The sequence below is a fragment of the Lathyrus oleraceus genome, chromosome 5, assembly GCF_024323335.1.
Source record: "Lathyrus oleraceus cultivar Zhongwan6 chromosome 5, CAAS_Psat_ZW6_1.0, whole genome shotgun sequence".
Classification (NCBI taxonomy): domain Eukaryota; kingdom Viridiplantae; phylum Streptophyta; class Magnoliopsida; order Fabales; family Fabaceae; genus Lathyrus; species Lathyrus oleraceus.
In genome coordinates, this window is record NC_066583.1 from 271,702,883 (window position 1) to 271,729,002 (window position 26,120).

The following is a 26,120-nucleotide window of genomic DNA, read 5'->3' on the forward strand; positions in this document are numbered from 1 at the left end:
TCCATCAATTCAATGAACATTCTATGTTAACAAGGATAAAAATAGGTCACTCAAAGCCTAAGAAAGTTCTCACTCATATTGAACCAACCTCAGGAAAGCAGGTTATTTCTTAACCAAATTGGTTGCAGACTATGAAACTTGATTTATATTTAAGAATGAAATCGACTTTGTTATAACTTCTACAAAATATGACCCTATTATTTTGGTATAAGTTTTATGAAAATAAATAACAAAGGTTGCGTTTAGAAATCACCACTTAGATCAGCTTGGAGTCTCATGTGTAAGAACAAAAATTGTTCTACAACAGATACCAAGATTTTGATGATAACAAAGGACGAAACCAAAAATGGCACTCTAACAAAAAGTTTCTAAGTGTGCAGGAATCTAAACAAAAAGAAAGGAATCTGATTGCGTCATCAGATACAGAATCATATCAGATACATATTATCAGAAGCATCTGAAGAAGTAACGCGCTCAAGGTGTTCTAACTCTGAGCACAACAGCAAAACATCAGAGGCATCTGAACAAGGAGTACGCTCTAGAAGTTCTGACTCTGAACAAAAGTATATCCAAATTTCAGAAGCTCTCAGCGTCATCTGAAGACATCATCAGAACCCTAAGAGATCAAAACATCAGAAGCTCCGAATCTCCATAGCAAGATCTCAGATTTAGAGTTACGTAGACTCTAATAGTGGATTTCCTAATTCAGAAAGAATAACGTCAACTTTGAATTTAAATGGAAAGGAACTATTATTGGAAAGAAGTTATTCAGGGAGACAAAGTTGTTTTGGCAAGAAACAACAGAAGTTATGGCATTGATTCCTAATCAAAGCAAAATCATCTGCCATCAATTTCAACGGTCCTTTCACCTCTATATAAAGGACAACAAACAACATTGAGAGATACACCTGAACACATTGAAATATTCTCTCTCTCTCTCTCTCAAAGTTTCACGAGCTTTTGCTCAGAACGTGAAATATTCTATTTGCTCTTACTGCTGTAATATTTGCTTTATCCTAGAAGCACTCTAGATTACAAACTCTGTTTTTATCTAAGTTGTTTTTATATTCCTCAAGTGACTCTGCGTAGTCTGTATACTTGAGAGGACTAAGAGATCTTTCTCTTAGACGTTGGTTGTAATAATCTTTTAAGATTAGTGGATTAAGTCTTTGTTGAAGGCGAAATCACCTTGGCCGGGTGGACTGGAGTAGCTTTGTGTTATAAGCGAACCAGTATAAATTCCTTGTGTGGTCTGTGTCTGAAAAAGCGCTTATTTTCCAAAACAATTCAACCCCCCCCCCCCCCCTTCTTGTTTTTCTCACCTTCATCATGTGGCACATCTATTAGAGTATCTTGTGGTTGGAGGTTTAGAAATCACCTTGGTGAGTCTTTAGGTAGCTTTGTTTGCAATCTTTCTTCGAACAATGCATTTTTTGCAGAGATTATGGGAGCCATTCTTATAATGCAATATGCTATTAGTTGTAACTGGTCTAATTTGTAGTTGGAGACAGATTCAATGTTACTAGTTAAAGCCTACACTAAATCATTTGTAGTTGGAGATAGATTCAATGTTACTAGTTGGAGACAGATTCAATTTTTTGACAACTCACATCGATAGGTTTGAGAGTTTCAATTTTTACCTAACTTTTCTTTAATATATCGGACTAATGCCCTCTTTTTAGTTTAAAAAAATAACAAAGGCGGCGTTTTTTTTAGAGGCCATCTTACTCTTTAAAATAAATTACCTCTTTTTGAAAGAAAAAAAAAAGTACTATAAAAGAATTTAGTCTTTAAGTAAATAGCGCATCTAGCCAGCATTTAGTTACATACTTGCAACTAATTTAAATGTGATTGTTTTAATACATGTGCATTATTATCATTTATAATGCCACGAGGCCCTTGACCTTGATCTGAATGTAGTAGTTGAGATTATCTAATCTCAAACGGGACCTTCTTTAGAACAAAATGCCAAAGTAACATTGTATCGAGACATAACACATCTTTTAATAATGTTACATAAAAGAAGAGAACTTAAATGTACATACCTACTATATAAACTATATGAGAATTAAGAAAACAATAAATGAGAATAAACCACATGATGAAAAACATATTCATTAATTGAAAAAGTACTTTTATTTATCTTAATACCTTAATATTTCACCTATTCATTTTTTTTGGCAGGAGAAACATTATTCAGGTCTACGCTCTCGGATATATCCGTTTCGCCCCGTTTATTTAAGCGCAAGAATTAATATATTTTTTGGTAATGTATTTTGCATGGCGGACCAAAGTTTTAAGGCCTACTCTGTCCTCTATTTTGCATGGCGGACTAAAGCTTTAAGCATTGCACCTTCAACCGTGCTCACCCGATCCTTTCTTTTTTTTTCATGCTTTTGCGGAACAGACGTGTCATTTACCATCTCTAAATATTTTTTCAGGATGGAAATGGCGTTTACCATCCTTAGATGTGATGCATGTGTAAAACAATTTTACTCCATTAGTGCATGAATATTCCAACATGAATCAAACGGTTTTGACGGTTGATATGAGATTAGAGGTCTCATATTACACAAACAAAACTAGGTTTAGACAATCACAGTTGTTCTTTTGAGAACAGATGGCTGAAATCAGTATTCCTGCACCAAATCCAAACCCGAATCGAACATAACTCAAACAATTAACGAAAATCTATAACTATAACTTTTTGAGAAAAAAGAAAGGTAAAGGGAAGATATCTACACACAAACAATCTTCATCTCAGTTCCTAATCCTATTCCTATTTGCAACTTCAACTCCCTCACATCTACCAATTAGCATTCTAGCAAAAATCATGTCAAAAACTAAAGTAATTTTGAGTTTTGTAATCATATGTTTTAACATACATAGAGATAATCATCATCCTCAAACTCTGAAACTCCTAGCATTGCCAAAGCCAAGTGACTTTTCATCTCGCTGTTGGATTGTTGTAACTGAGAATAACAATCAATCACGCATCCGTTTCCAAGAAAACTCGACTTTCTTCTTTTAGAGAAAACAGGTTCTTCTTCACCTTTCAGTATTGCGATAATCTCGCGAATGCCAGGTCTCCTAGATTCTTCAGTTGTGACACAAACAGCTGCTGCTTCAATCATTCTACCGATTTGATTTGAGTATCTCAAATTGCACTTGAGTTGAGGATCAAGCAACTCTTCAATTGCTCCTTTCCCCTTTTGAAGATAAGGTTTAGCCTGCAAATGAATGACAGATTCAATGTGTCAATAATGCTGCTGTTAAACTTAATGCAATATTCAAATTACAGCCGTAAATATCGTCATAAAATAAATGCCTAACTCCGGTGAAAGTTTGATAAATTTAAGTACTATAAAGGGAACGATTTCATTGATTATGGATATTTTCAATGCATGTAGTTAAAATCTTAATCTAGGTTTTGAGAATGGAGTAGATTGTACATAACTTCTTTGCTAACTTGGTTATTATCAATCAAAAGACTCAAAAGGAATTAATTTGATTATAGTATAACCGGGAACTAAATCTGTTTCGCAAAGTGTTACGTTAACTCACCCATAAGACTAAATTCTCTTCTCCCGGAGATCTTTTCGTTTCAATTGGCTTCCGTCCAGTAATGAGTTCCAATAAAACCACTCCAAAAGCGTAAACATCGGTCTTATCTGATACTTTCCCGTGTTGGAAATACTCAGGAGCCAAATATCTGTAAGGACAACAAAGTTACAGAAAGTTTAATTTCAGTGATTTCAATGTGTAAAAAAAATACAAAATAGGCTAAAATTTTGTAGAATCAACATTATAGAGTTAAAGTTTGTACCCAAATGTTCCTTTGACGGTTTTGCAAAGGAAAGGAACGGAAGGCGCAGAAGTCCAAGTAGCTAATCCGAAATCACATAACTACAAAGTTAAACAAAACCAATCAGAACGACTTGCACAGGCTTCTAATGACACGGTTTCCACATTACTTAATTACAAGCTATGAAGCACTGACACAAACATCAGACACGACACTCACACATCGACACTGGTACTAATTTGAGAGAATGGAATAATCAAATATAACCACATATGTCGTGTTGGTGCTGGACATGTGACGCACTTTCAACCTTAAGCGCCGGTGCTAAACAAACTACAAGTCTAGAACTGATTCAGAAAAAAACATCTCACCTTGGGAGTCTTCTTTGAAGAAAGCAGAATGTTAGAGGGCTTAATGTCCCTATGAACAACACATCTTTCAGTTCCATTATGCAGATAAGCTATAGCTTCTGCAATCCCAATTGCAACCTTGTACCTCACAGACCACGGAAGTGTCGAACTACCCTTCCCACCTTTCTTCCTCCCTGTAAAACCGACACAACGAAAACCAGAATCAGTAAAACTCATCAATTTCAACAAAACAAAAGCCATGGAGAAAAATCAAATAGAAAATTAGTATCATACCATGCAAGTGTCGCTCCAAGCTTCCGCCAGAGACATACTTGTAAACCAAAAACAAACCCTCCTCAGAGTCAATACAAAAACCAACAAGGGGAACAACATTAGGACTATGAAGAGAACTAGCAATCATCAATTCTCTACAAAAAGCCTTTGCAGATTCCTTATCTTCCTTGTCCAATTGCTTAATTGCTACAGCAGTTCTCAAAAAACCAACTCTTCCCCTAAAAACACAGCTCAACGCCCCTCTCCCCAACACCCTACCTACACATACCATCACAAAAAACAAATAAGTTGTTGAACTAAAACTGACTCAAAAGCATGATTGGTTATTTTCTTTTGTCTCCATAATTGATTCTAACTTAAAGCTAGAATTAGGAGCTTTAACATCTAGAATTGATTTTTAGCCTCAAATTTATGTTGAAAGCACTTTAAAATTAATCTATACAAAACAAACACAAATCACTTTACATTCAACTCAATTTTTGTCATAGCAGAATCAGACATAACATAACAAAACAAAACACTGTAACGGAAAGAAAGACCTAAAAAAGATACCTTTGGAGAAATTCCTAGTAGCAGAAACAATTTCAGCAAAGGTAAACCTAATCAAAGAGTGAGCAACAGGAGAAATAGTCTTCTCCAAAGACTCAACTCTCCTCAATTTCAACTCCTTAGCACGAGATTCAGTAACCCCATTATCCAAATTCACCATCAAAACAGTAGCAGCAGTAGAAGAACTCAAATTCAAAGACTCCAACTCCACCTGAGAATAAAAACTGAACCTAAAAGAAGAGTGAACAGATTGAGGATCAGCATTGTTCAACTCTGGTCCACACCCACCAGACTCAGCTAACAACCAAGCCTTGTTGTGCTCCAAAGTTGTCGTTTTGTGATCATTTTCGTCGTTTTGTTCATGACTCAAGTTCCTCCTTGAAGTTGAACGGCTACTAGTACTACCACCAAGACATGAAAAACCGAACTCCCAGATCATTGTTTTCAAAAAGTTACAAACTTGAAGTTTTTGTTGTAGTGACAGAAGATGAATATGTGTTGGAAATGTTAGTTGAAGCACCGCAGGTTTCTTGGGAAAAATCACAAGAAAATGCACAGAAACCAAGGAAATGAAAATGGTAGAGAGAGAAAGTACAGAGAGAGAGAGAGAGAGAGAGAGAGGTGCTTTGCTTGTGGGGTGGGAAGGAATTTTGTAAAGAGGGAGAGGTGAGAATAAAAAGCATCACTGTCTATAAAAATATAAAATAAAATAAAATAAATATATAAAGACTTTTTATTTTTTTATTTTTTTTATAAATAAAAAATCACAGTTTTAAAATAGATTTATTGTTTAAAAGTTGTTTTTTACCTTCTTTTTTTAATATGATATTAATAAAGTTCATTTATTATTTCATAGTTTTCAACAATAATATGTTTGAAAACACATTTAAAAAATAATAAAAAATTGTAAAATTCATTAATTTTGACTTTTTATTTTTTTAACAATAAAGTTAGTGAAGGTAAGACTGTAGTGTAATTGTTTTTATGGACAAATTCTCTTAATTTCTTGTGAGAAATAATGACAAGGGTGTTAAAAAAAGAGAGACATAAATGAGTTTTTTCTTTTTTTAGTTTAATGTATTTCTTGTCAAAAGGTAAGATTGTATATGGCAAGTGTGTTTATAATTTATTGTTTCTTTCTAAAGAATGGAGGTTTACATTTTGGAAAAAGTTAACATAAAGGAGGTATTGATTTATTTTTGTAAACAAAATTTTGACTAATCGAAATTTCATATAAAATATTTTAAATCACTTAAATATGCTATTATATTTTTGTTTAGTTTATTAATTTAATGACCAAAATTTTATTATTTAAAAGTGGTTCTAGAATTAAATTAGAAAATAAATAATAATTCTTTAATTTAATTTTAATGTTTTATTTTAATTTCTTAATTAAAAAATATTACAAATTAGTCTCTTAACTTTTCGTTATTTTATTTGACCTCTTCCATTAATTTCTAACCAAAAATAAATAAATTCTAGTAAAGTTATATGATAACAAGATCATTGATACAAATATAAGTCATTATATATAATTAAAAATTGATATAATATTTAAATCGTGAAAATTTGATTTTTAAAAAATATCATTAACTGAATGGTGAATAAATTTTTAATTACATATATTAATTTAAATGTGTATCAATAACATTGTTGTCCACGTCTTTATGAGTTAATATTTTTTTTATAATAATTGATAAAAATAATCAAATAGAATAATAAAATAGAAATTAAATAATTTACTTGTAACATTTTTAACTAAATTACTAAAATGAAATATTATATTAAATTAATGAACTAAAATATATATTAAACAATTAATTTTATAATATTAATCAATAACATATTCTTAAAACTCCTTAATTTAGTTTTATGAAAATCATTAAATTTTAATTAAATATTTTTATGCTATTATTATCCGAGAGAAGGTTTAAAGAGATTGTTATATTTATTTTTTTAATTTAGTGTACAAAAAATATAATTGTTCCATAAAAAAAATATTCTTGTTTGATGAAAAGATGACATGGCTTGTTTCACATGCTCTTCAATTATTATTCATTCATTCAGACAAAATAATGGGAAAAATTATTAAATAGTGTTATCGTAGTTCTAATTTTAATTCATTTAATTGTATGATATTAGGTAGGGGTGGTCATTGATTTTATTTTTTATTTTTTTGGTTACAGTCATTGAATCTATTTTTCTCTATTCATTCATCTTCAAATTCGTCTTTTAAATATTAAAAACGTTAATAGATTGACAAATTTATCCTTTAATATTATAGATGATTCGATTCATTCAATTTATAAAAAAAAATCAATAAATAACTTTTGATTTTGTATGAAATTCAATGAATCAATTTAGCTTTTTTTTTTAATTTCAATTATTTATATATTTTATAACGTTTTCTGAAAATAAAATAGTTTTCTTATGATGAAAAAATGATAATAAATTTTGTTATTTTATGTTATTTATAAAAACTGCAGTAAAAACATAATATAATATTAATAACAACATATTAATAATAGGTGGAGTAATTCATCTGTGTGAGTTAAAACTGATAATCTAAAGTTTAATTCTTTATAATTGTATTTATTTTATTTATATATTAATGTAAATTAGATGTTGATATTTATCAAGGCAAGAGGTTGTTATGAAATTGATGTTCAAAAAATAGAGTATAATTGGTTTTTTGATTATCAAAATAACTGCAAAGTAAAGGAAAAGATAGGAGAGAAGAGAAAAACAATTCAAAATGGTTTATAATTGGATTCATGATTCAATTAGGGAATAATTTTTACAACGGAATATTCTATCACACCATTTTCTCCCTCTTATTAGAATTATTAGGGATTGATGGATAACTGAGAACTAATATGTTATTTATAAGAAAACCAAACCCTAGATTTTTACTATCATACTAAATAATTGACACATCAGGCTGTCTCAATTCAACATGCTAACTTAAACAAAAAGCTAATATTTTTTTGCATGCAAGAACGAACTTTGACTACGACATGCACATCTTCAACTACTTGTCGAACCATGAAGCTAACCTTGTTGAGGCTAGAGTTTGATCCAAATACCACAAATCTCTACCTTGGAACAAACTATACACTAACAAGGGAATAAACTAGCTTTCATCATGGATCTTTGTCAACTGCATACAGTGGAAGATCTTACTACTCGGCAATGTCTTGATGATCATATCAACATCATTATCATCAGTCAAAACCTTCAGCACTTGGATTTCCCCACGCTCGATTATCTCTCTGACGATCCCTTCCTTAACCTTGAAAATCCACTTACAACTGACTAACATGTCCCCTGCAGGTTTCTCGATCAACTCCCAAGTGTTATTATCATGAAGAGATCTTATCTCATCATCCATGACAATTCAGTCATTCAGTCTTATTTCGACTCCTTGCAACTTTCCTGTAGTCTCTAGGTTCTTCATCAAGAACCTCACTTGCAGAGATTAAATGTTATGAGATCTGCATAACCAGGTCTTTGAGGTGGCTTGATGACTCTTCTCGACATGTCTTTTACCAACTGGCAGTTATTATCATTCTCATCATCTTCATCATCACCTTGTGCTTCTTCTTCGATTTCATCTGGGTTATGCAATTCAACATCACTATGCTCCACCTCAACAGGAATCTCTTTCAGTTCCAGCTCCTCTACACATATCTTCTTACTTCGACCAACATCATAAATTTTCTTGAACGCCATCTCAACTTCATTGAAAATTACATCTCGACTTGTGATACACCTAATGTGACTTGGCTCTAGGCACCACGACCTATAAGTTTTGACTCCTTCATGGTATCCAAGGAACATACATCTCAGAGCTCTAGGTTATATGTAACACCCTAATCCCCGACTCGATATTTAATAAAGTGATGCAAATAATAATCCACAAATTATAGTGTCACGCATGCTTCACCATAGCATAAAAATATCAAATACGAAATAGTCATGTGAAAGTAAGCAGCGGAAATAAACAAGTTCGACATAAAAGTCTCAACAAAAAAAAACTACAACATAAATAAAGCATAACACAAATAATGAATGACATTGCATCTCCAATGCTACATATCAGAGTGACTCATCTAAGACCCAATGATAAAAGCTAAAGAGGCATTGACACCATCCTCTACCTCAAGCGGCTACTCATGTACCTGATATTTTGTATTCCCAAAGAGCACAAATGCCAGAACAACAAACAGGGGGTGATAATACATCTAACAAATGTTAACGGTGAAATTCAAAAAAATAGGATAGTAATAACGAATTACAAAGTGTCGTAATCGCACTCAAAAACACAACCAATAGATAACAATGCAAATGCAATGCCAATGCCACCAACTTCTTCTCAAAATGCATGTGGTACCAAATCACTGGGACTAGAGGTGTGTTATTGATATTTCTATGTCTCTGGTTCCTCTCTGAGTCGTGTCCTTCTCTGGACGTGAGATCGTCATAGTTTCTTTCTAAACCAGATCATCATTAGATTGAAGTCTTACCTATCTTTGAAATAAATGAATCCATGATTATAAATAACACAAACATGCAACATCATCAACATCACAAAACCACAAATGTTTAAACATCCTAAAAAAGGTTTCACTCTTAAACCTATAAGTTGTCAATCACATGACTTATTGTAATCCCTCTCTGGATTACTATACTCAAGTCGCCAATAAAGGTCTCACTGTAATCCCTCTTTAGATTACTATTCTCAAAAATATGTTTTTAAAATAATTTCAAATATTTCTCCTCAAAAAGGTAAAGTTGTGTTATTACCCTAAACTTCAACTCATCAAAGTACTAAATGAACTCAAAAAGTCTCAAAACTCATAATTCTCAAAAAATCATAATTCTTAAAATTCTCAGAACTCAAAGTCCTCAAAAGGTCTCAAAAAGGTTAAAAATCAACGAACGATAACTCTACTAGGATAATGACAAACAAGTTCCTCAATTTACTCAAAAGTGACTCTAAGGTCACCAAAAGGACTCTCATTCACAAGATGCTCAAAAATTCCACCGAAGGGCTCCCAAACTTAAAACTCTCCAAAAAAAATTTGAAACTCGAAAAAATGCCGAAATGCCTAAAAACTCGGAAAAGTTGAAAACGCTTGAATTCGAGAATCATCGTCAGAATCGTCTGACTGCCAGTCGTCTCCGCCGTACGACACATTATCGTCGACGCCGCTAGAACGTGGCGCGGCGTGACACCTGATCATAAGGATCAGAAATCGCCACTTGTCGGCCGTCACCTTTTTGGCGTGGCATGTCCGCCACCGACCGACGCGGCCAACCGTCACGGCTCGCCGTTGTGCGGCCTGAGCATCGCCGCCGTGGCACGCCATCACGCGGCCCGAGCGCCGCCGCCGCGAAAACCGTCGCACAACTGCTATCGTGATGATCCCCGGCCATAACCATTCCAGCGTGGCCGCTGCCCGTCGCGACCTATTCCCCTCCCTTGAACTGATTTTCAATTTTTCGTAAAAACCCTGATTTTTCAAAATTTCAATTTTTCAAAAAAATGAATTTTCAATTTCTTTTGTTTCTGCCAAAAATTGAGGTTTTATGTAATTTGGAAAATTATCTGAAATAATCGATTCAGGAAAAAATTTAGGGAAAACATAACAGTGTTTCAAAATCACGCATTTGGGAACTCAAACGATCCAAACGGAATCGTTCGAATCTCCCAGGGCAAAATCCCAACTCACAGAAATCAACCCAAAAAGTAGATAACTCATACAAACAAATCATCATTGATACAAGGTTATAACATACAACAATAGGTTATAGAGAATTTAGGGGATTTATCCTAAATCCCATATTAGGGTCTCAGAGTAAACATGTATCAAACATTCTCAATAGATCCTAAGCAAAAAGGGTAAATCTAGGATAAAATATACAACCCCTAAGGCACTGATAGAAGGGTAAAGAACATGTATTATCCTGCATGCCTAGGTCACTCATCAGTAGACAATCCCCCATTTACCTTAGATTTGCAACAAAGATGATAACTTTTCTCTTCAAGCCTAACTCTTCTTCCCGAAATTCTTTATGTTCTTTCTGCCTCTTTTTCATGTATGCCAGAAATTTCTAAAACCTAACTTTTCCCCACACTTTAGTATTTATATGGTCCTTATTTCTCAAAATCACACTTTTTGCCCAATTTAATCCCAACTTCTCTCCTCTCACCTCATACTCTCCTCTATTCCCACAATTGACCCATTCTCCTATTTATTCAATTAAATTATTATTTAAATTAAATAAATATTTAACTTAAATAATTATTTAATCTGAATTTTTCTATTATTTTATCTTATTCAAAATAATTAATTATGCCTAATTATCTGTAATAATTCAATAATAAAATTATTTCATCTACTCTCAAATCTCAGATCCCCGGTAATTAATAAATTACCAAAATACTCATATACTCAAAAAACTTCAAAATCAATTATAATGAAATAATGCACACCAATAATTAGATGATATACTCTATTTAAAAGTTAGGGTGTTATGCTCGACCTTGTCTTTCCTAATGTGAGCATAGGCTACACAGCCAAATACTCTAAGTCTGTCGAGATTGGGTGAATGTTTCGACCCGACTTCTTCAAGTCTCTTCATCCCTAAGGAATACAAGGGGCACATATTTATTATATATGTTGTAGTCACAACAACTCCTGCCCAAAACACTTTCTTTAATCCCGCACTAACCGATATGCACCTCACTCTTTCTAGAATGGTTTGACTAAACCTTTCAGCCAAACCATTTTGTTGGGGAGTACCCGCAGTAGTTTTGTGTCTTGCAATACCAGTTGCAACATAATAGCTATCAAAAGCCTCATTGCAAAATTCAAGACCATTGTCGGTTCTCAACCTCTTGGCCTTCCAGCCAGTTTGGTTTTCGACCAAAGTCTTCCAACTTTTGAAATTTTCAAAAAATTCATACTTAGTCTTCTGGATGAATACCCATAACTTTCTAGAATAATCATCAACTAAGGATAGAAAATACTTTTCACCTGAGTGTAAGGATTTCTTGCAGGCCCCCAAAGATCAACATGGATATAATCAAGGGATCCATGTATTCTTTGTTTACCTTTGTTAAACTTCACCCTACAGGATTTACCAAATACATAAGGTTCATAAAACTCTAGTTTTTTGACCTTGTCAGCACATAGAAAATTTTGTTTCGACAATTCGACTAGGCCTCATTCGCTGACGTGGCCAAGTCTCTTGTGACATAGCTCAGTCTTTGACACAGGTTTTATGGATGCCACATCTGTTGAACCACTTACAACCTCAGCCTCAAGGGTATATTGGCCTTGCCTTTTGACGCCTCTCAAGACTTCCTTCAATCAATTCATTATCCTTAGGATACTTTGTTCACCTTTGAAAACATATCCTTTCTTGTTGAGTTCACTAATAGAAATCAAATTTATCTTAAGTTTAAGTACATACCTGACATTAATCAATAACCTTATTGACTCATCATAGAGCTTGAATCTTACAGATCCAATACATGCGATTTTGCAGGCTCTATTGTTGCCCAGTAACACTGATCCACCATCTTGATCACACAATTCCTCACGCATGTCTTTGCTTGGAGTCATGTTCCAAGTACAACTTAAATCCATAATCCACTCCTTGCTAGAGTCGTTGTTTGAAATCATTGGGTCATCAAATGATTCATAACCATTTTGCACAATGGTTGCATTACAATTATCCTTTCTACCATGATTATTCAGACGTTCAGAGTATATCTTTCTTGTATGACCCTCATTCTTACAATGATAACACCTAATAGCAATAACATTACCATCATAAGAATTATGTAAAACTTCACCCTTCTTCTTCTCAAACCAACCATCTTTCTTCAAGAATTTTTCCCCTTAATGGACAATCCTTCACCAATAGAAGAGAACTTTTTCTCCTTTCTTTCATTCAGGTCCTTCGAATACAAGGTTGATTGAACTTCTTCAAAGGTCACGGACTCTCTTCCGTACAAGAGGGTTTCTCTGAAGTGAGCATGAGATCTTGGTAAATCACATAGCAACAACAACACTTGATCTTCATCATCAATCTTAACCTCGATATTTTCAAGATCAAGAATCAAGTTGTTGAACATATCTAGCTTCTCATCCAAGGCTCTGTATTTACTCATCTTGGATGAATACAAGGCTTGTTTCAGGTAGAGACGATTGAACAAGGATTTGGTTATATACAAACCCTTGAGTTTTCCCAACATACCTACTACTATCTTCTCCTTCAAGATCCGATAGAGAACCTTATCACCAAGGCTCAATGTGATGGCACTGTGAGGTTTCTCGATCATCGTCATCTTCTCCTTCTTTGTTAAGGAAGTATCCATCTTCTATGATACTTTTAATGCTTCTAACAAACTTGGCTGAACCAATAGGGCTTGCATCTTCAAGCCCCACAAATCGAAATCATTCACACCGGTGAATTTCTCAATCTCATACTTTATTGATAACATCTTCTTCTCCATTCTCACCGCACCAATTTGTTATGAAATCGATGCCCATAAAGCAGAGTATGATCAATTTCTTGATTAACAAGAAAACCACAAAGTAAAGGAAAAGATAGAAGATAAGAGAAAAACAATTCAAATTAGTTTAAAATTGGATTCTTGATTAAATTACACATTATGGAACACTGGTTAGAATTGAATCTCAACCATGTCACTTTCTCTCTCTGATTAGGATTATCAGGGAATGATGGAGAAGTGAGAACTAGTATGTTATTTATAAGTAGACTAAACCCTAGCTTTTAACTAGCATAATAAATAATTGGTCCAACAGACTATCTCAATTCAACATGCTAACTTAAACAACAAGCTAAGATATTTCTGCATGCAAGAACGGACTTCGACTACAACATGCACATCTTCGACTACTTGTCGAACCGTGAAGCTAACCTTGTCGAGGCTAGAGCTTGATCCAAATACCATATAAGATTTTTGTATATGCTTAGTGTTTAGGTATAAGTGTATGAATTAGGATCTGTCCGTTCTCCAGTTGGGGGAGAACTTTTTATAGAGGCCTTTGGGCCTAGGTTTCTTGGGAAATATCACCTTCTGCCCAATCTATTAGGGACCCTTGAATTACTATTTTCTAGGGGGAACATGCTCCAACTACTAACTCTGACTTCCCTCTAACCAAAAGACATATTTCCTGTGTTTTCACATAACTGGGCGAGTGAGGGATACTGTGGGGCAATGTGATACCTCCTGAAGGGCAACATATGGATGTCGCCTCTTCTAGGGTCGACCAAGCTCCCACCCTTGTTAAGGCTTTTACAAATATAACACTATAGAATCTGAACATGAATCTCCTCATGATAATTATTTGGAAAATTTAATGCACAAGAAATGATACCAGGTTTCAAAATGGAAAAATTAACTTTGATAGAGGCATTTTTCATGTTAAACAATTGGTTTATATAACATCTTCTTCTTTCAAATGTAACATGTACTCTTCAATTCACAAGTTTACAATTATTAAATGATTTGACATCAAATGTCAATCTCATCCTGCACCTAGAGTCATACAAGTTATTTGGTATTTTCCTAGTCATAATTGGGTTAAGTACAACACGAATGAAACTTCAAGAGGAAAACCTATAATATCTACTTGCGGTGGCATATTTAGTGATAATTTAGGAACATTTTTTGGAGTTTTCTCATATTAGAGTTTGCACATCCTTTCAAACTGAATTGCATGAGAATCATGCTTGCTATCGAATATGATAAAGGAAGAATTTGAGAAATCTTTTCTTTAAAATTGACTTAATGTTGACCAATTATGCATTTTCTAATGTAAATATTTCCCCATTGGCATCTTTTGATTAAATGAAAGAATACGTTACACATTATATGCTCCTTTAGATTCAAAATATCGCACATTTTGATAAAGGAAAATGCATGTGCAGATAAATTAACTGATACAAATTTTTTGTTGATTATGACACTTTGTAGAATTCACTTCTTATTTATGCTTTTGAAGGTTTTTAGAGAGATATGTTGAGTTTGTTCAATTATCGATTTTGCTAATTTTTTGATGGATTATATTTAATGTCCACCATCCTTTTTGTTTTTCCTTTTTTATTTAATAAATTAATATTGATCAAGTAATCTATTTTTAACAATTAAAAGTATATTTTTGGGAATGTAACACGGGAAGTGCAATAAATCGACCTTTATTTCAAAAAAAATTAAAATTGATTTTGAGCATTTTTTATTTTCATAAATATTGTTAAAATTCTGGTATGCAGATATCAGATGTCTTAAGAGATGTCGAGACACTGATATCTGACCAACAAGAGATTTTCCAATAGAGCTTCTAGAAGGAGTGCCTTTCAAACCACCAGATTTTCTTTTCATTTCCCTAGAGGGAGAATCTTCAAACACCATTGCCTTTCCTTTACGTCTTTTCAGTCTCTTGGTTATACCCGGAGTTATAATATTGGTAAAGTGTTCTTCATCAGAAGCTAGTTCATCAACATTGACAACATGATCAACTTTCTTTTTACTTTTTCTCTTATGAGCAACATGCTCAGGGACACAATCATATTCCTTCTTCTTACTCCTTCTTTCAAGAGCATCATGTTTAGGAATGATTTCCTAAGCTTTTTCACTAGAATCATTGTCATGGCTAGTTTCTTTTACCAAAGATGTTTGAACATCTGGAAAAACATCTGAGTTCACTTTCTTCAAAACAGATGTAACAAACTTCCTAAGTTCCTTATCAATGACACTCCTTTAAGCTCCCGTTGGATTCTCAGTAGTGGGGTTTCTCATCTCATCCCCTTTAGACCTAGATTCTTATTCAACAACAATTTTATCTTTACTGGAGATTATAGGTTCAGAAGACTTACCAGAAGTCTTGACATTTTTAGACGCATAAGGCGTAACTTTCTTCTGAGGGGGTGGATAAATCGTGGATAAGGGAGCAACATCCAAGACCAGATCCTCCAGATTGATCATTTGGTACGGTTCATTTTCCCTAACAGTTGGGGAAGATGATCCACTGGTTTCAGTTGGGACATGCATGTGTGTGGGTGAAGATTGTTTCGACATTTTAGTTGACACTTGATGCAAATGGAATAGGGAAAGACTCGAGAGAGAGAGAGGGTGAGCACAGATGTCTGGAGAGGAATGAGGTATTTAGAAGGAATGGGCGGTGTATTTTTTCCCAAAAGGATACACAATGAGGTAAAGGGTTTAGGTAAGCGTGTCTAGAGTAATGATGAAAGTTAAACTCTTGTTTGACACACTTAAATAGTTGTAATTGCTATAAATGCTCATTAACACAAATCATAAGTTTTCCTCTTAATTTTTCAAATTGAAATGCATGCAAGGCTTTGGTAAAAATGTCTGCAAGCTGATTCTCCGTGCTAACATGCTCAAGTGTTATGACTTTGTCTTCAACAAGTTCTCTAATAAAATGATGCCTGATGTCAATGTGTTTAGTCCTACTGTGCTAAATAGGATTTTTGGAGATATTAATAGAACTCAAGTTATCACAGAATAATTTCATGACATCTTGTGTGACAATGTATTCAGTCAACATTTGTTTCATCTACATTAGTTGAGAGCAGTTGTTGCCTGCTGCTATGTACTCAGCTTTAGCAGTAGGTAGGGATACGCAATTCTGTTTCTTGCTGAACCATGAAATCAAATTGTTCCCAAGAAGAAACATCCTCCGGGGGTACTCTTCCTATCATTAACACTACCAGTCCAATCGACATCATAATACCCCACTAATATAGAATTTGAATCACGTGAATACAACATTCCATACTCACTTGTGCCATTGACATACTTTAGAATCCTTTTTACTTGATTGATGTGACTCACTTTGGGTTCTGCTTGATATCTAGCACAAACTCCAACAGTAAAAGTTATATCTGGTCTGCTTGTTGTAAGATATAGAAGGCTACCAATGATGCTTCTATATAAACTCTAGTCAACACTTATGCCCTTTTCATCTTTAGATAACTTTAAGTGAGTAGGTGCAAGAGTTCTTTTGTGACTAGAATTCTCCAATCCAAATTTATTAACAATACTCTTTGCATATTTGCTTTGACATAGAAAAATGGAGTCGTCCATTTGTTTGACTTGGAGCCCAAGGAAGTACGTTAGTTCACCTACCAAACTCATTTCAAACTCAAATTGAATTTGCTTGACAAAATGTTGAACCGTCTCATATGACATCCCTCCAAACACAATATCATCCACATAGATCTGAGCTATCATAAGTTTTCATCCTTCTCTTTGACAAATGGAGTTTTATCAGTTCCATCCTTTCTACATCCATGGTTGATGAGAAACTCAGTCAACCTTTCATACCAAGCTCTTGGAGCTTGTTTTAAACCATACATTGCCTTCTTTAATTTGAACACATGATTTGGGAACGTAGGGTCAATAAACCCTTTTGGTTGTTCAACATGCACATCTTCATTTAAATAGCCATTTAGAAAGACACTTTTAACATCCATTTTAAACAACTTGAACTTTAAAAGGCATGTCATTCCAAGTAACAATCTTATAGACTCCAGGCGAGCCACTGGAACAAAGGTTTCATCAAAGTCCATTCTTTCCATTTGGGTGTATCCTTGAGCAATAAGTCTGACTTTGTTTTTGGTAACTACCCCTTGTTCATCGGACTTGTTCTTGTACAACCATCTAGGGCCAATAACATTTATTCCTTCAGGTCTTAGAACCAAATCCCACACCTCATTTCTTTTGAATTGGCCAAGTTCATCTTGCATAGCATTAATCCAGAACTCATCAGTCAAGGCCTCCTTTATATTCTTAGGTTCAAATTTAGAAACAAAACAGGCATTTGACACAACTTCCCTTGATCTGGTAATTATCCCCTCATTTAGATTTCCCATAATAAGCTCCTTAGGATGATCTTTCTGAATTCTGATGGAAGGCCCTTTGTTAGTTGACTCATCTCTGTAGGTTCAGTATTAGCATTTGAGTCTGCAACATCTTCTGGAACATCATTCATCGATGTTTCAACATCATATGTGACATCAACTTCGTTAGTTGAGTCATCTACAACAATGTTTATGGATTCCATCATTACCTTGGTTCTGGAGTTGAAAACTTTATATGCTCTGCTGTTTGTAGAGTACCCCATAAAAATTCCCTCATCACTTTTAGGATCCATTTTTATCCTCTACTCACGATCTGCTAGAATATAACATTTACTTCCAAATACATGGAAATATTTCACAGTTGGCTTTCTTCCTTTCCATAGTTCATACAATGTGGCTGATGTGCCAGATCTGATAGTCACTCTATTAAGGATATAACATGCATTGTTCATGGCTTCAGCCCAAAAATGATATGGAAGTTTCTTAGCATGAAGCATGACCCTGGCACATTCTTGAATGGTTCTATTCTTGCACTCAACCACACCATTCTGTTGAGGGGTGATGGGTGAAGAGAACTCATGACTAATTCCTTCAGAGGTGCAAAAATAATCAAACTTGTTGTTTTCAAATTCCTTCCCATGGTCACTTCTAATTCTGACAATGCCATTATCCTTCTCTCTTTGAATCTTTTGATAGAGTTCATTAAACACTTCAAACACTTCTGAATTTTCTTTAATGAAGTTCACCCAGGTGAACCTTGAGAAGTCATCAACAACAACATAGGCATACCTTTTTCCTCCTAGACTTTCAACTTGCATAGGTCCCATCAAGTCCATATGAAGTAGCTCCAAAACTTTTGAAGTGGTCAGATGTTGGAGCTTCTTATGTGACATCTTTGTTTGCCTCCCTATTTGACATTCACCACCGATTCTTTCTTCATAAATTTTCAGTTTGGGCATTCCTCAGACTGCTTCCTGTGACACAAATTTCTTCATACCTTTCAGATGTAAGTGACCAAGCTTTTGATGCCATAACTTAGTCTCATCCTCTTTTGTCATTAGGCATGTGGAGAGACAATATGTTTCTTGAGGAGTCCACATATAACAATTATCTTTTTATCTGGCTCCCATCATGATGACTTCATTCTTCTCATTTGTTACCATACATTCAGATTTACTGAAATTCACTTTGAGAACTTGGTCACAAAGTTGACTAATACTTATCAAATTAGCAGTCAACCCTTTAACAAACAGTACATCATCAAGACTAGGCAGTCCTGGATAGTCCAGCTTTCCAACCCACTTTATTTCTCCTTTAGATCCATCTCAAAGGTGACATAGCTAGTAGAATATGACTTAATATTCACCAAATATTTCTTGACACCAGTCATGTGTCTATAGCAGCCACTATCGAAATACCAATCCTATCTAGCAGAGGCTCTGAGGGAGGTGTGAGTTATGAGTCTTGACATACCATTTCTGGGAATCCACCCTTTCTTTGTTTTAACCATAGTTTGTTTTCTTCTAGGTTGTGAAGCAGGTTTGGGATAGCCATATAATTTGTATCAATAGGGTTTTATGTGACCAAACTTCCCATAATGATGCCACTTCCATCGCTGGGTCTTGCTTCCTGAGTAAACCTCTTGATGCCCTTGCTGATGTTGGGACATTTGATTTGACATATGTCATTTCTGTTTTCTTTTAGGTTGAACAAAGTTCATTACAAACCATTTTCCTTTGTTCATTACAACTCAATTATCATAACCAAGACTTTGAACATTTCCAACATACTTACCAGTTTGAAGAATTTCATCCAGCACATCAGAACTACTGTTAAGCATTCTTACAGACTTAGTCATATTGTCAAGTTTTGAATTGACCAATACAACTTCCTCCTTCAGATTAGAGATGATAGATAGATGCTCCACTTTCTCTGCCTGTAGTTAAGCAATAACTTTCTTTTGATCTTCTCCCAGTTTACATACTTCTTCACTTTTGAGGCACAATTCCTTGTAAGATTCAGCAAGTTCCTCAAAGGTGAGTTCCTCATAATCAAAGTCCTCATCAGAATCACAAATTATAGTCAGGGTAGTAACCTGTTTGGTAGGTTCCACTTCAGGATCACTTTTAGAGTCATCTTCTGACCAAGATACAAACAGACCCTTCTTCTGTTTCTTGAGATATGCGAGGTACTCAACTCTTATGCGACCAAACCCTTCACATCCGTGAAATTGGATTCCTTTTCCTTGGTTATTCTTTTCTTCAGTTTTACGTCTTCTGCCAAAATCCTGATTTTTGTTGATGTCGAATGACTTGTTCTTAACATTAGATCTTGCCTTCCAGTCCATCTTCTTCATCACTTTATTGAATTGTGTTCCAAGTAATACAATAACATTAGATATCCCTTCATTTGTATCCAGGTCACATTCATCTTCAAAGTCTTCAATATTAGAAACAAAGGCTATGCTTTTCTTCTTTTCAGATTTTTCACTGATCCCTAACTAAAAGGTCTGAAGAGATTCCATTAGTTCATCAACTTTCATGTTGTTGATATCTTGATCTTCTTCAATGGCAGTTACCTTCATGTCAAATCTCTTTGGAAGAGACCTGAGGATTTTTCTGACCAACTTAGCTTCTGACATCTTTTCCCCTAGGGCACTTGAGGCATTGGCTATCTCAATGATATTCATGTGAAAGTCATGAATGCTCTCACCCTTCTTTATTCTTAAGTTATCAAACTTGGTGGTAAGCAGTTGAAGTTTTGGCATCTTTACCTTAGAGGTTCCTTCATGAGTAGTCTTTAAGATCTCCCAAGCATCTTTAGCAACAATACAATTGTTTATTAGTCTGAAGATGTTCTTGTCCACTCAATTGAATAAAGCATTCAATGCTTTGGAGTTTCCCTGAGCTAATTTATCATCTTGATCATCCCAGTCTTCCTCAGCCTTCAGCACATCAATAATCTTACCATTTTTATCTCTAGTCATTGGTGGATCCCATCCCTTGACCATAAATTTCCAAGCCTTGATGTCCATGGATTTGATAAAATCCACCATACGAGCTTTCCAGTAGTCATAGTTGGTCCCATCAAGAATGGGTGGTCTGTTCACAAATCCTCCTTCCTTGTCCATTGTACCAGAAAGTATCTTCCCTAAATATCACCCAGACACAGAGCAGGATGTCTGCTCTAATATCAATTGAAATTTTGGTATGCAGATATCAGATGTCCTAAGAGATGTCGAGACACTGATATTTGATAAATACATAATAACAAGATAACTTGCATATAAGGGAACATAAAATAATAGAACACACAGAGTTGTTAACCTAGTTCGGTGTACAACAACACCTACATCTGTGGGCTACCAAGCCATGGAGGAAATCCACTAAATAGTATCAATTTGTAGACCTTCTGCAAACTATCTTCAATTTACAATCCACACCTTAATCACTACCCGTGTTTAACTTCTACCTAAGACACTCTTAGGTGTGAGACCCTTCTCAGTTTCCTTCCAATCACAACAGTGACAATTCAAACAATTACAAAAGATTTTGAAGTCACACTTCACAGACACACAATCACTCAATGCTTAAAAGCTTATGAATGCTTGACAACACTTACAATCAATTGACACAATCCTACTCATATATCAAGATGATATTAGAGAGACACACAAATAACATGTCCACTCAAACCCTAACACCACACTGATCTCTTCTTTTCTTCGTACTTCAATTAGGTTTAGGGCATTCTATAAATAGTCATAGAATGAACTGGATTTGGGTTGGTATACTCAGTGAAACAACTGCGTAACGTTAGGTTAACAATAAAAAGTTTCCTAAAATGTCTCAACATTTAGAACACATAATAAGTTTTAAATCAATTACAATCTCTGATTCCTCACTCTGGGGCGCCACATGGGATTACTTAATATTCCTAGAATATTCTGTAATCAGTTAAGCAATCAAACGTTACCAAGAGTAAAAACCTGTTTCATACAGGATGTCGAATCCACATGTTAGGACATCTTGTTCAACATGTTGCAGCTAAGTTAGTTTTACCAAAATTACTACCAATCATAAATACAAAGAATTAACAATTATTTATATGATTTTTTTCATAGTTATTTTCATATTTAAAAAGTGATAATCCAACATTTATATAAAAATAAAATTCAACTAATTATAACTTTTCATAACTATTGATTTGTTTTTATTTTTTATTTTTCTAAATATTAAATATAAATATTTAAAAATATTTAAAAAATAATAATTTTTGGTCAGACACATATGTTTAACAATATAATAATAATAGATTAGATGGTTTTGAAGTTTAGAGTGAATACCTATTTAAAATTGGAGAGTCCAAATTAATCTATATAAGAAAAAAAATTCTTATTTAATTTCTTGTAAAATTTGATTAAGTCCTGCATCAAGTCAAAGTTGAACTAATAACTAACTAAGTCAAGCACTAAGTCAGAGTTGAACTAAGGATTTCTTAATCAATAGATAACCTGTTTTACTACTAAACTATTGTATTTTTGATGTTTTAACTCATAAATAATACTTATATTAATATATTTTTTATTATTTTTAAATTATTAGTAATATTTAATCTTAATTACACTTTTGATCTCCAATTTTATTTTATTTATAAAATTGAACCCCCTATTTTAAATTTAAACAGTTTTAGTTCTCTATTTTAAATTTAAACAATTTTTGTATCTCTCTCATACTTTTGCACTCAAAATTAACGATGTTTCTATTTTTAAAAGACAAGTTACTTGTGAAACATGACAAATCATCATGTTTAAACATGTTATTGAACTTTATAGATAAAAATATAAGCTAAAAAACGACCATCTTATCAATTTTCTATGAAAAAACTGTAAGATGGGGATTAAAATTCTTTGAATTTAAAATAGGGGAATCAAAATTGTTTAAATTTAAAATATGTTTATTAATTTCGTGAATCAGAAAGAAAAAAATAGGGGATCAAAACTATAATTTAATATTTAATACATTTTAATCCCTAAAAAAGGCCATATTTAATCTCTTACAAAATTTAATCGGATTAGGTTAGTATCATATGTTCAATTATACATTACAATACCATCAGATTTAAATCAAATAGCCAAAATTCTACATTATCATCATATTCATTATAGATGTACTATCAAATTCAAAATATTACAGTATCATCGAATTCCAAAATATTATACCAACAAATAGAATTTTAAAATCTAAAACATATAATATCACCAAAGTAAAACCAATAAAATAATCAAAGTGCCATAAAATTGCAAAGAATGTTAGTACATGAGTTACAACTTAAAAACAAAAATGTCTTCAAATGCAAAAGACAAATTAAATAAAGTAGAAGGAAACATCAAATTGACCGCCATGATGAACCGGATCATTCTGAATCTTGAATTCATGCCTACTCCTAGATTAAATGGAGTCTCTTTTTTTTTTGTTAGGGATCAAAATCCCTACTCCTGAATTAAATAGATTTTTTTTAACTTGAAAAATACATTGGTTCAATGGTAGAGTAGAACATGAATTTAAAAATAATTAGAAATAAATAGTAAGTTCTAGTAAGAAAAAAAATAATACACATAGTAATTCAGTCACAGTTTAAAAGTAGGAAAAAATACCGATTTAAAAAAAATATTAATAGAGAGATTAATATGGTTTGATTAAATTTTGCAATAAATTAAATATGAACTTTTTTCTTAATGATTAATTTGAACTCTTTAATTTTTGTGGGACTAAAATATATCTTCACTTTAAAGTTTACTGAATTATATTGTTTTTTTTATAAAAATTTTAATGATTTGTTAATAGATTGATGTGTTTACTTAATCTATCAATTAGCATTAAATCCCCAAGATTAAGAGTACTATATATAGGGGTGGCAAAACGGGCCCGGCCCGCTGGGCATGCCTGTTTTGCCCGCACTTTAGTATGGGGCGGGCCAAGGATTTAGACCCTCACCCTCTAATGTGTCCGCCCCGTCCCGTTTTTTTCGCGGGCTTTTGCGGGCATGCGCATTTACATAAATTTTTATATTTTAAGGCTTAAAGAGTGCAGTGTCCGCGGGTTTTCCCCGCCCCGCCCTCACATTTTTGCGGGACGGACCTAAGTTTTAGGTTCACATCCTCAACTATGATTGTCCCGCCCCGGCCCAATTTTTTTGTGGGCTTTTGCGGGGCGGGCCTAAACGAGGCGGGCATGCCCGTTTGCCACCCCTATATATATTATTTTTATTTTCAGTTAGCATTCGTTTTTTTGTTTTGTTAAGTGGGAAAGGGGACATAAAAATGACATGAAATAATATGTGATTGTGAAATTAATAAAATAAGCTAGGACATGATTTTTTGAAAGGGATTTGGCTTTCTAGTTTGGTGACCATCCAACAGCTTCTAACCCTAACAACCACTTATGACAGACCAGTTTCGCTATTTTGGTTCTTAAGCAAATCATTGTTTTAATTATTTACTAATTAGGTTTTCAATTTTGAAGCGTGTTACATGATGTGATATGTGATGATCATTGGACCATAACCATTATGCTTGTTGGTTCATGTCCATCGAAACCATTACTATAGCAAACTTTTATTTAATTTCATAGTACTATCATATATCACTCCTACATTCCATTTAGATAGTCTTAGTTGTACAACTGTCGTTTTCCAATCATAAATTTATTTCAAATATCAATAATTAAAATTAGACTTAAATAATATTTTCATTTATATTAGCTGACATGTTTTTTATTTTAGTTTTTAAATTATTTTTTTATGAAGTTTTTAACTATTGATTTCTTTTTAAGTCTTCAATGTTAAATTTTTATTGAAAAATTGATATGATTAATATCGATGATGTGAAATTATTTTTTAATTTGTCTTTTGTGACACTCTATTAGTACGTAGAAAGTATTGTTTGATTGTTTTAAAAAGGAGGACTAAATTCATAAAGGAAATGATATTTCAACTTTTCCTTCTTCTTTTTCATCTGCTCAAATTTGGTTTTTTACGGGTTGTCATACTTTTCTACATAGTGAAGCATGCATACGTCATCAGTTGGAAACTCTACTCCGTTATAAATTTCAGTATGTGGTTGCAATAGATCAATGAGGATGTACATTTCAAATTCCACTACAAAAAACACATCTAACATCGGACGTAAAATGCACTTAATCTCGGTTACAAATGAGAGGTAACGAAGGGCGTAATGAAAAGATACCACTTTACCCCTCAGTTATTAAAAAATTGAGGGATAAAGTTATCTGCACATGGATTCGATCTTCAACATTTGTATTTTTTTATTATTTTTAGAACTGAATGACACGCCCAATATTAACTCTCGATGTTATGTAGAACCTAGGTAATATATCTATGTTATCACCTCGGTTTTATGTAAAAGTCGAGAGAATAAGTTTTTTTAGTACTATCATATGCACCCGTATTACATAACCATATTTTATAAATTCCTGAAACTGAAACACTGTATATTTTTTCAAATACTCAATATAAAACATTGAACCACAAATATTCATCACCAAATACAAACCTAAATTGACACACACTTTATAATTTTACAACAAAACTAAAACAAATGATTAACCAACAAAAGCAATAACCAAAATGAAAAGTTTTGTAGGTTGTCCAATAGGATTTGTCACTGGTCATTAAGCACCTATAATTTGAGCAACATTTGAAATCAATTAGGATAATCAACAACAACTTTAAATATATAGTACAAGGAATTAAAAAGAGTAAAATGAATAATTATAAATTAATAAGCGATATAAAATATTTACTTACTAGTTTTTCCATATCTCCTCTTCATGATCACAACGAATAACATGCACATCATCTGAATCATTTTCTTTAGATGATTGACGTACATGTGTTGCAAAACAAGGGGTCTCATAGTTAAAATCTTGATTGTCATTAGTACTATCAGGAAGATATTTTCTCTGAAGAACAATTGACCATCTAGTGCTAGCAGGATCAATGACATAAAAAACTTGTTTTGCTTGGATTGCCATGATGAATGGTTCGTTCCTATAAGTTTCCTTTTGAAGATTAACCTGTGTGAATCCTAATTCATCGGTTTCTACACCGATGTTATTGTCAATTTACTTGCACTTAAATAAAGGCACTTTAAAAGCAACATAGTCAATCTCCAA

The 26,120-nt window shown here is 33.5% G+C and overlaps 1 protein-coding gene across 1 annotated transcript; it reads right to left on the reverse strand.

Annotated features, from left to right (window-relative positions):
• Nucleotides 1-2,680: 2,680 nt before the first annotated feature.
• LOC127083811 (probable serine/threonine-protein kinase PBL7) lies at nucleotides 2,681-5,652 on the reverse strand. The gene is made up of 6 exons (XM_051024149.1): nucleotides 5,002-5,652; nucleotides 4,450-4,707; nucleotides 4,177-4,349; nucleotides 3,827-3,906; nucleotides 3,565-3,712; nucleotides 2,681-3,230 (listed from the first exon to the last, which is right to left on the reverse strand). Exons 1-6 carry the CDS (start codon nucleotides 5,435-5,437, stop codon nucleotides 2,877-2,879), a joined length of 1,449 nt encoding a protein of 482 aa, XP_050880106.1. The 5' UTR covers nucleotides 5,438-5,652; the 3' UTR covers nucleotides 2,681-2,876.
• Nucleotides 5,653-26,120: the final 20,468 nt, after the last annotated feature.

What these genes read in the sequence shown, in the direction of transcription:
- LOC127083811 (XM_051024149.1), bottom strand. Translation starts at nt 5,437, where the DNA reads ATGATCTGGGAGTTCGGTTTTTCATGTCTTGGTGGTAGTACTAGTAGC. An exon ending in CTTCAAAGAAGACTCCCAAG is followed by an intron (nt 3,907 to 4,176) that starts GTGAGATGTTTT and finishes TTAACTTTGTAG; the next exon opens with TTATGTGATTTCGGATTAGC. An exon ending in AAGAGAATTTAGTCTTATGG is followed by an intron (nt 3,231 to 3,564) that starts GTGAGTTAACGT and finishes ATTCATTTGCAG; the next exon opens with GCTAAACCTTATCTTCAAAA.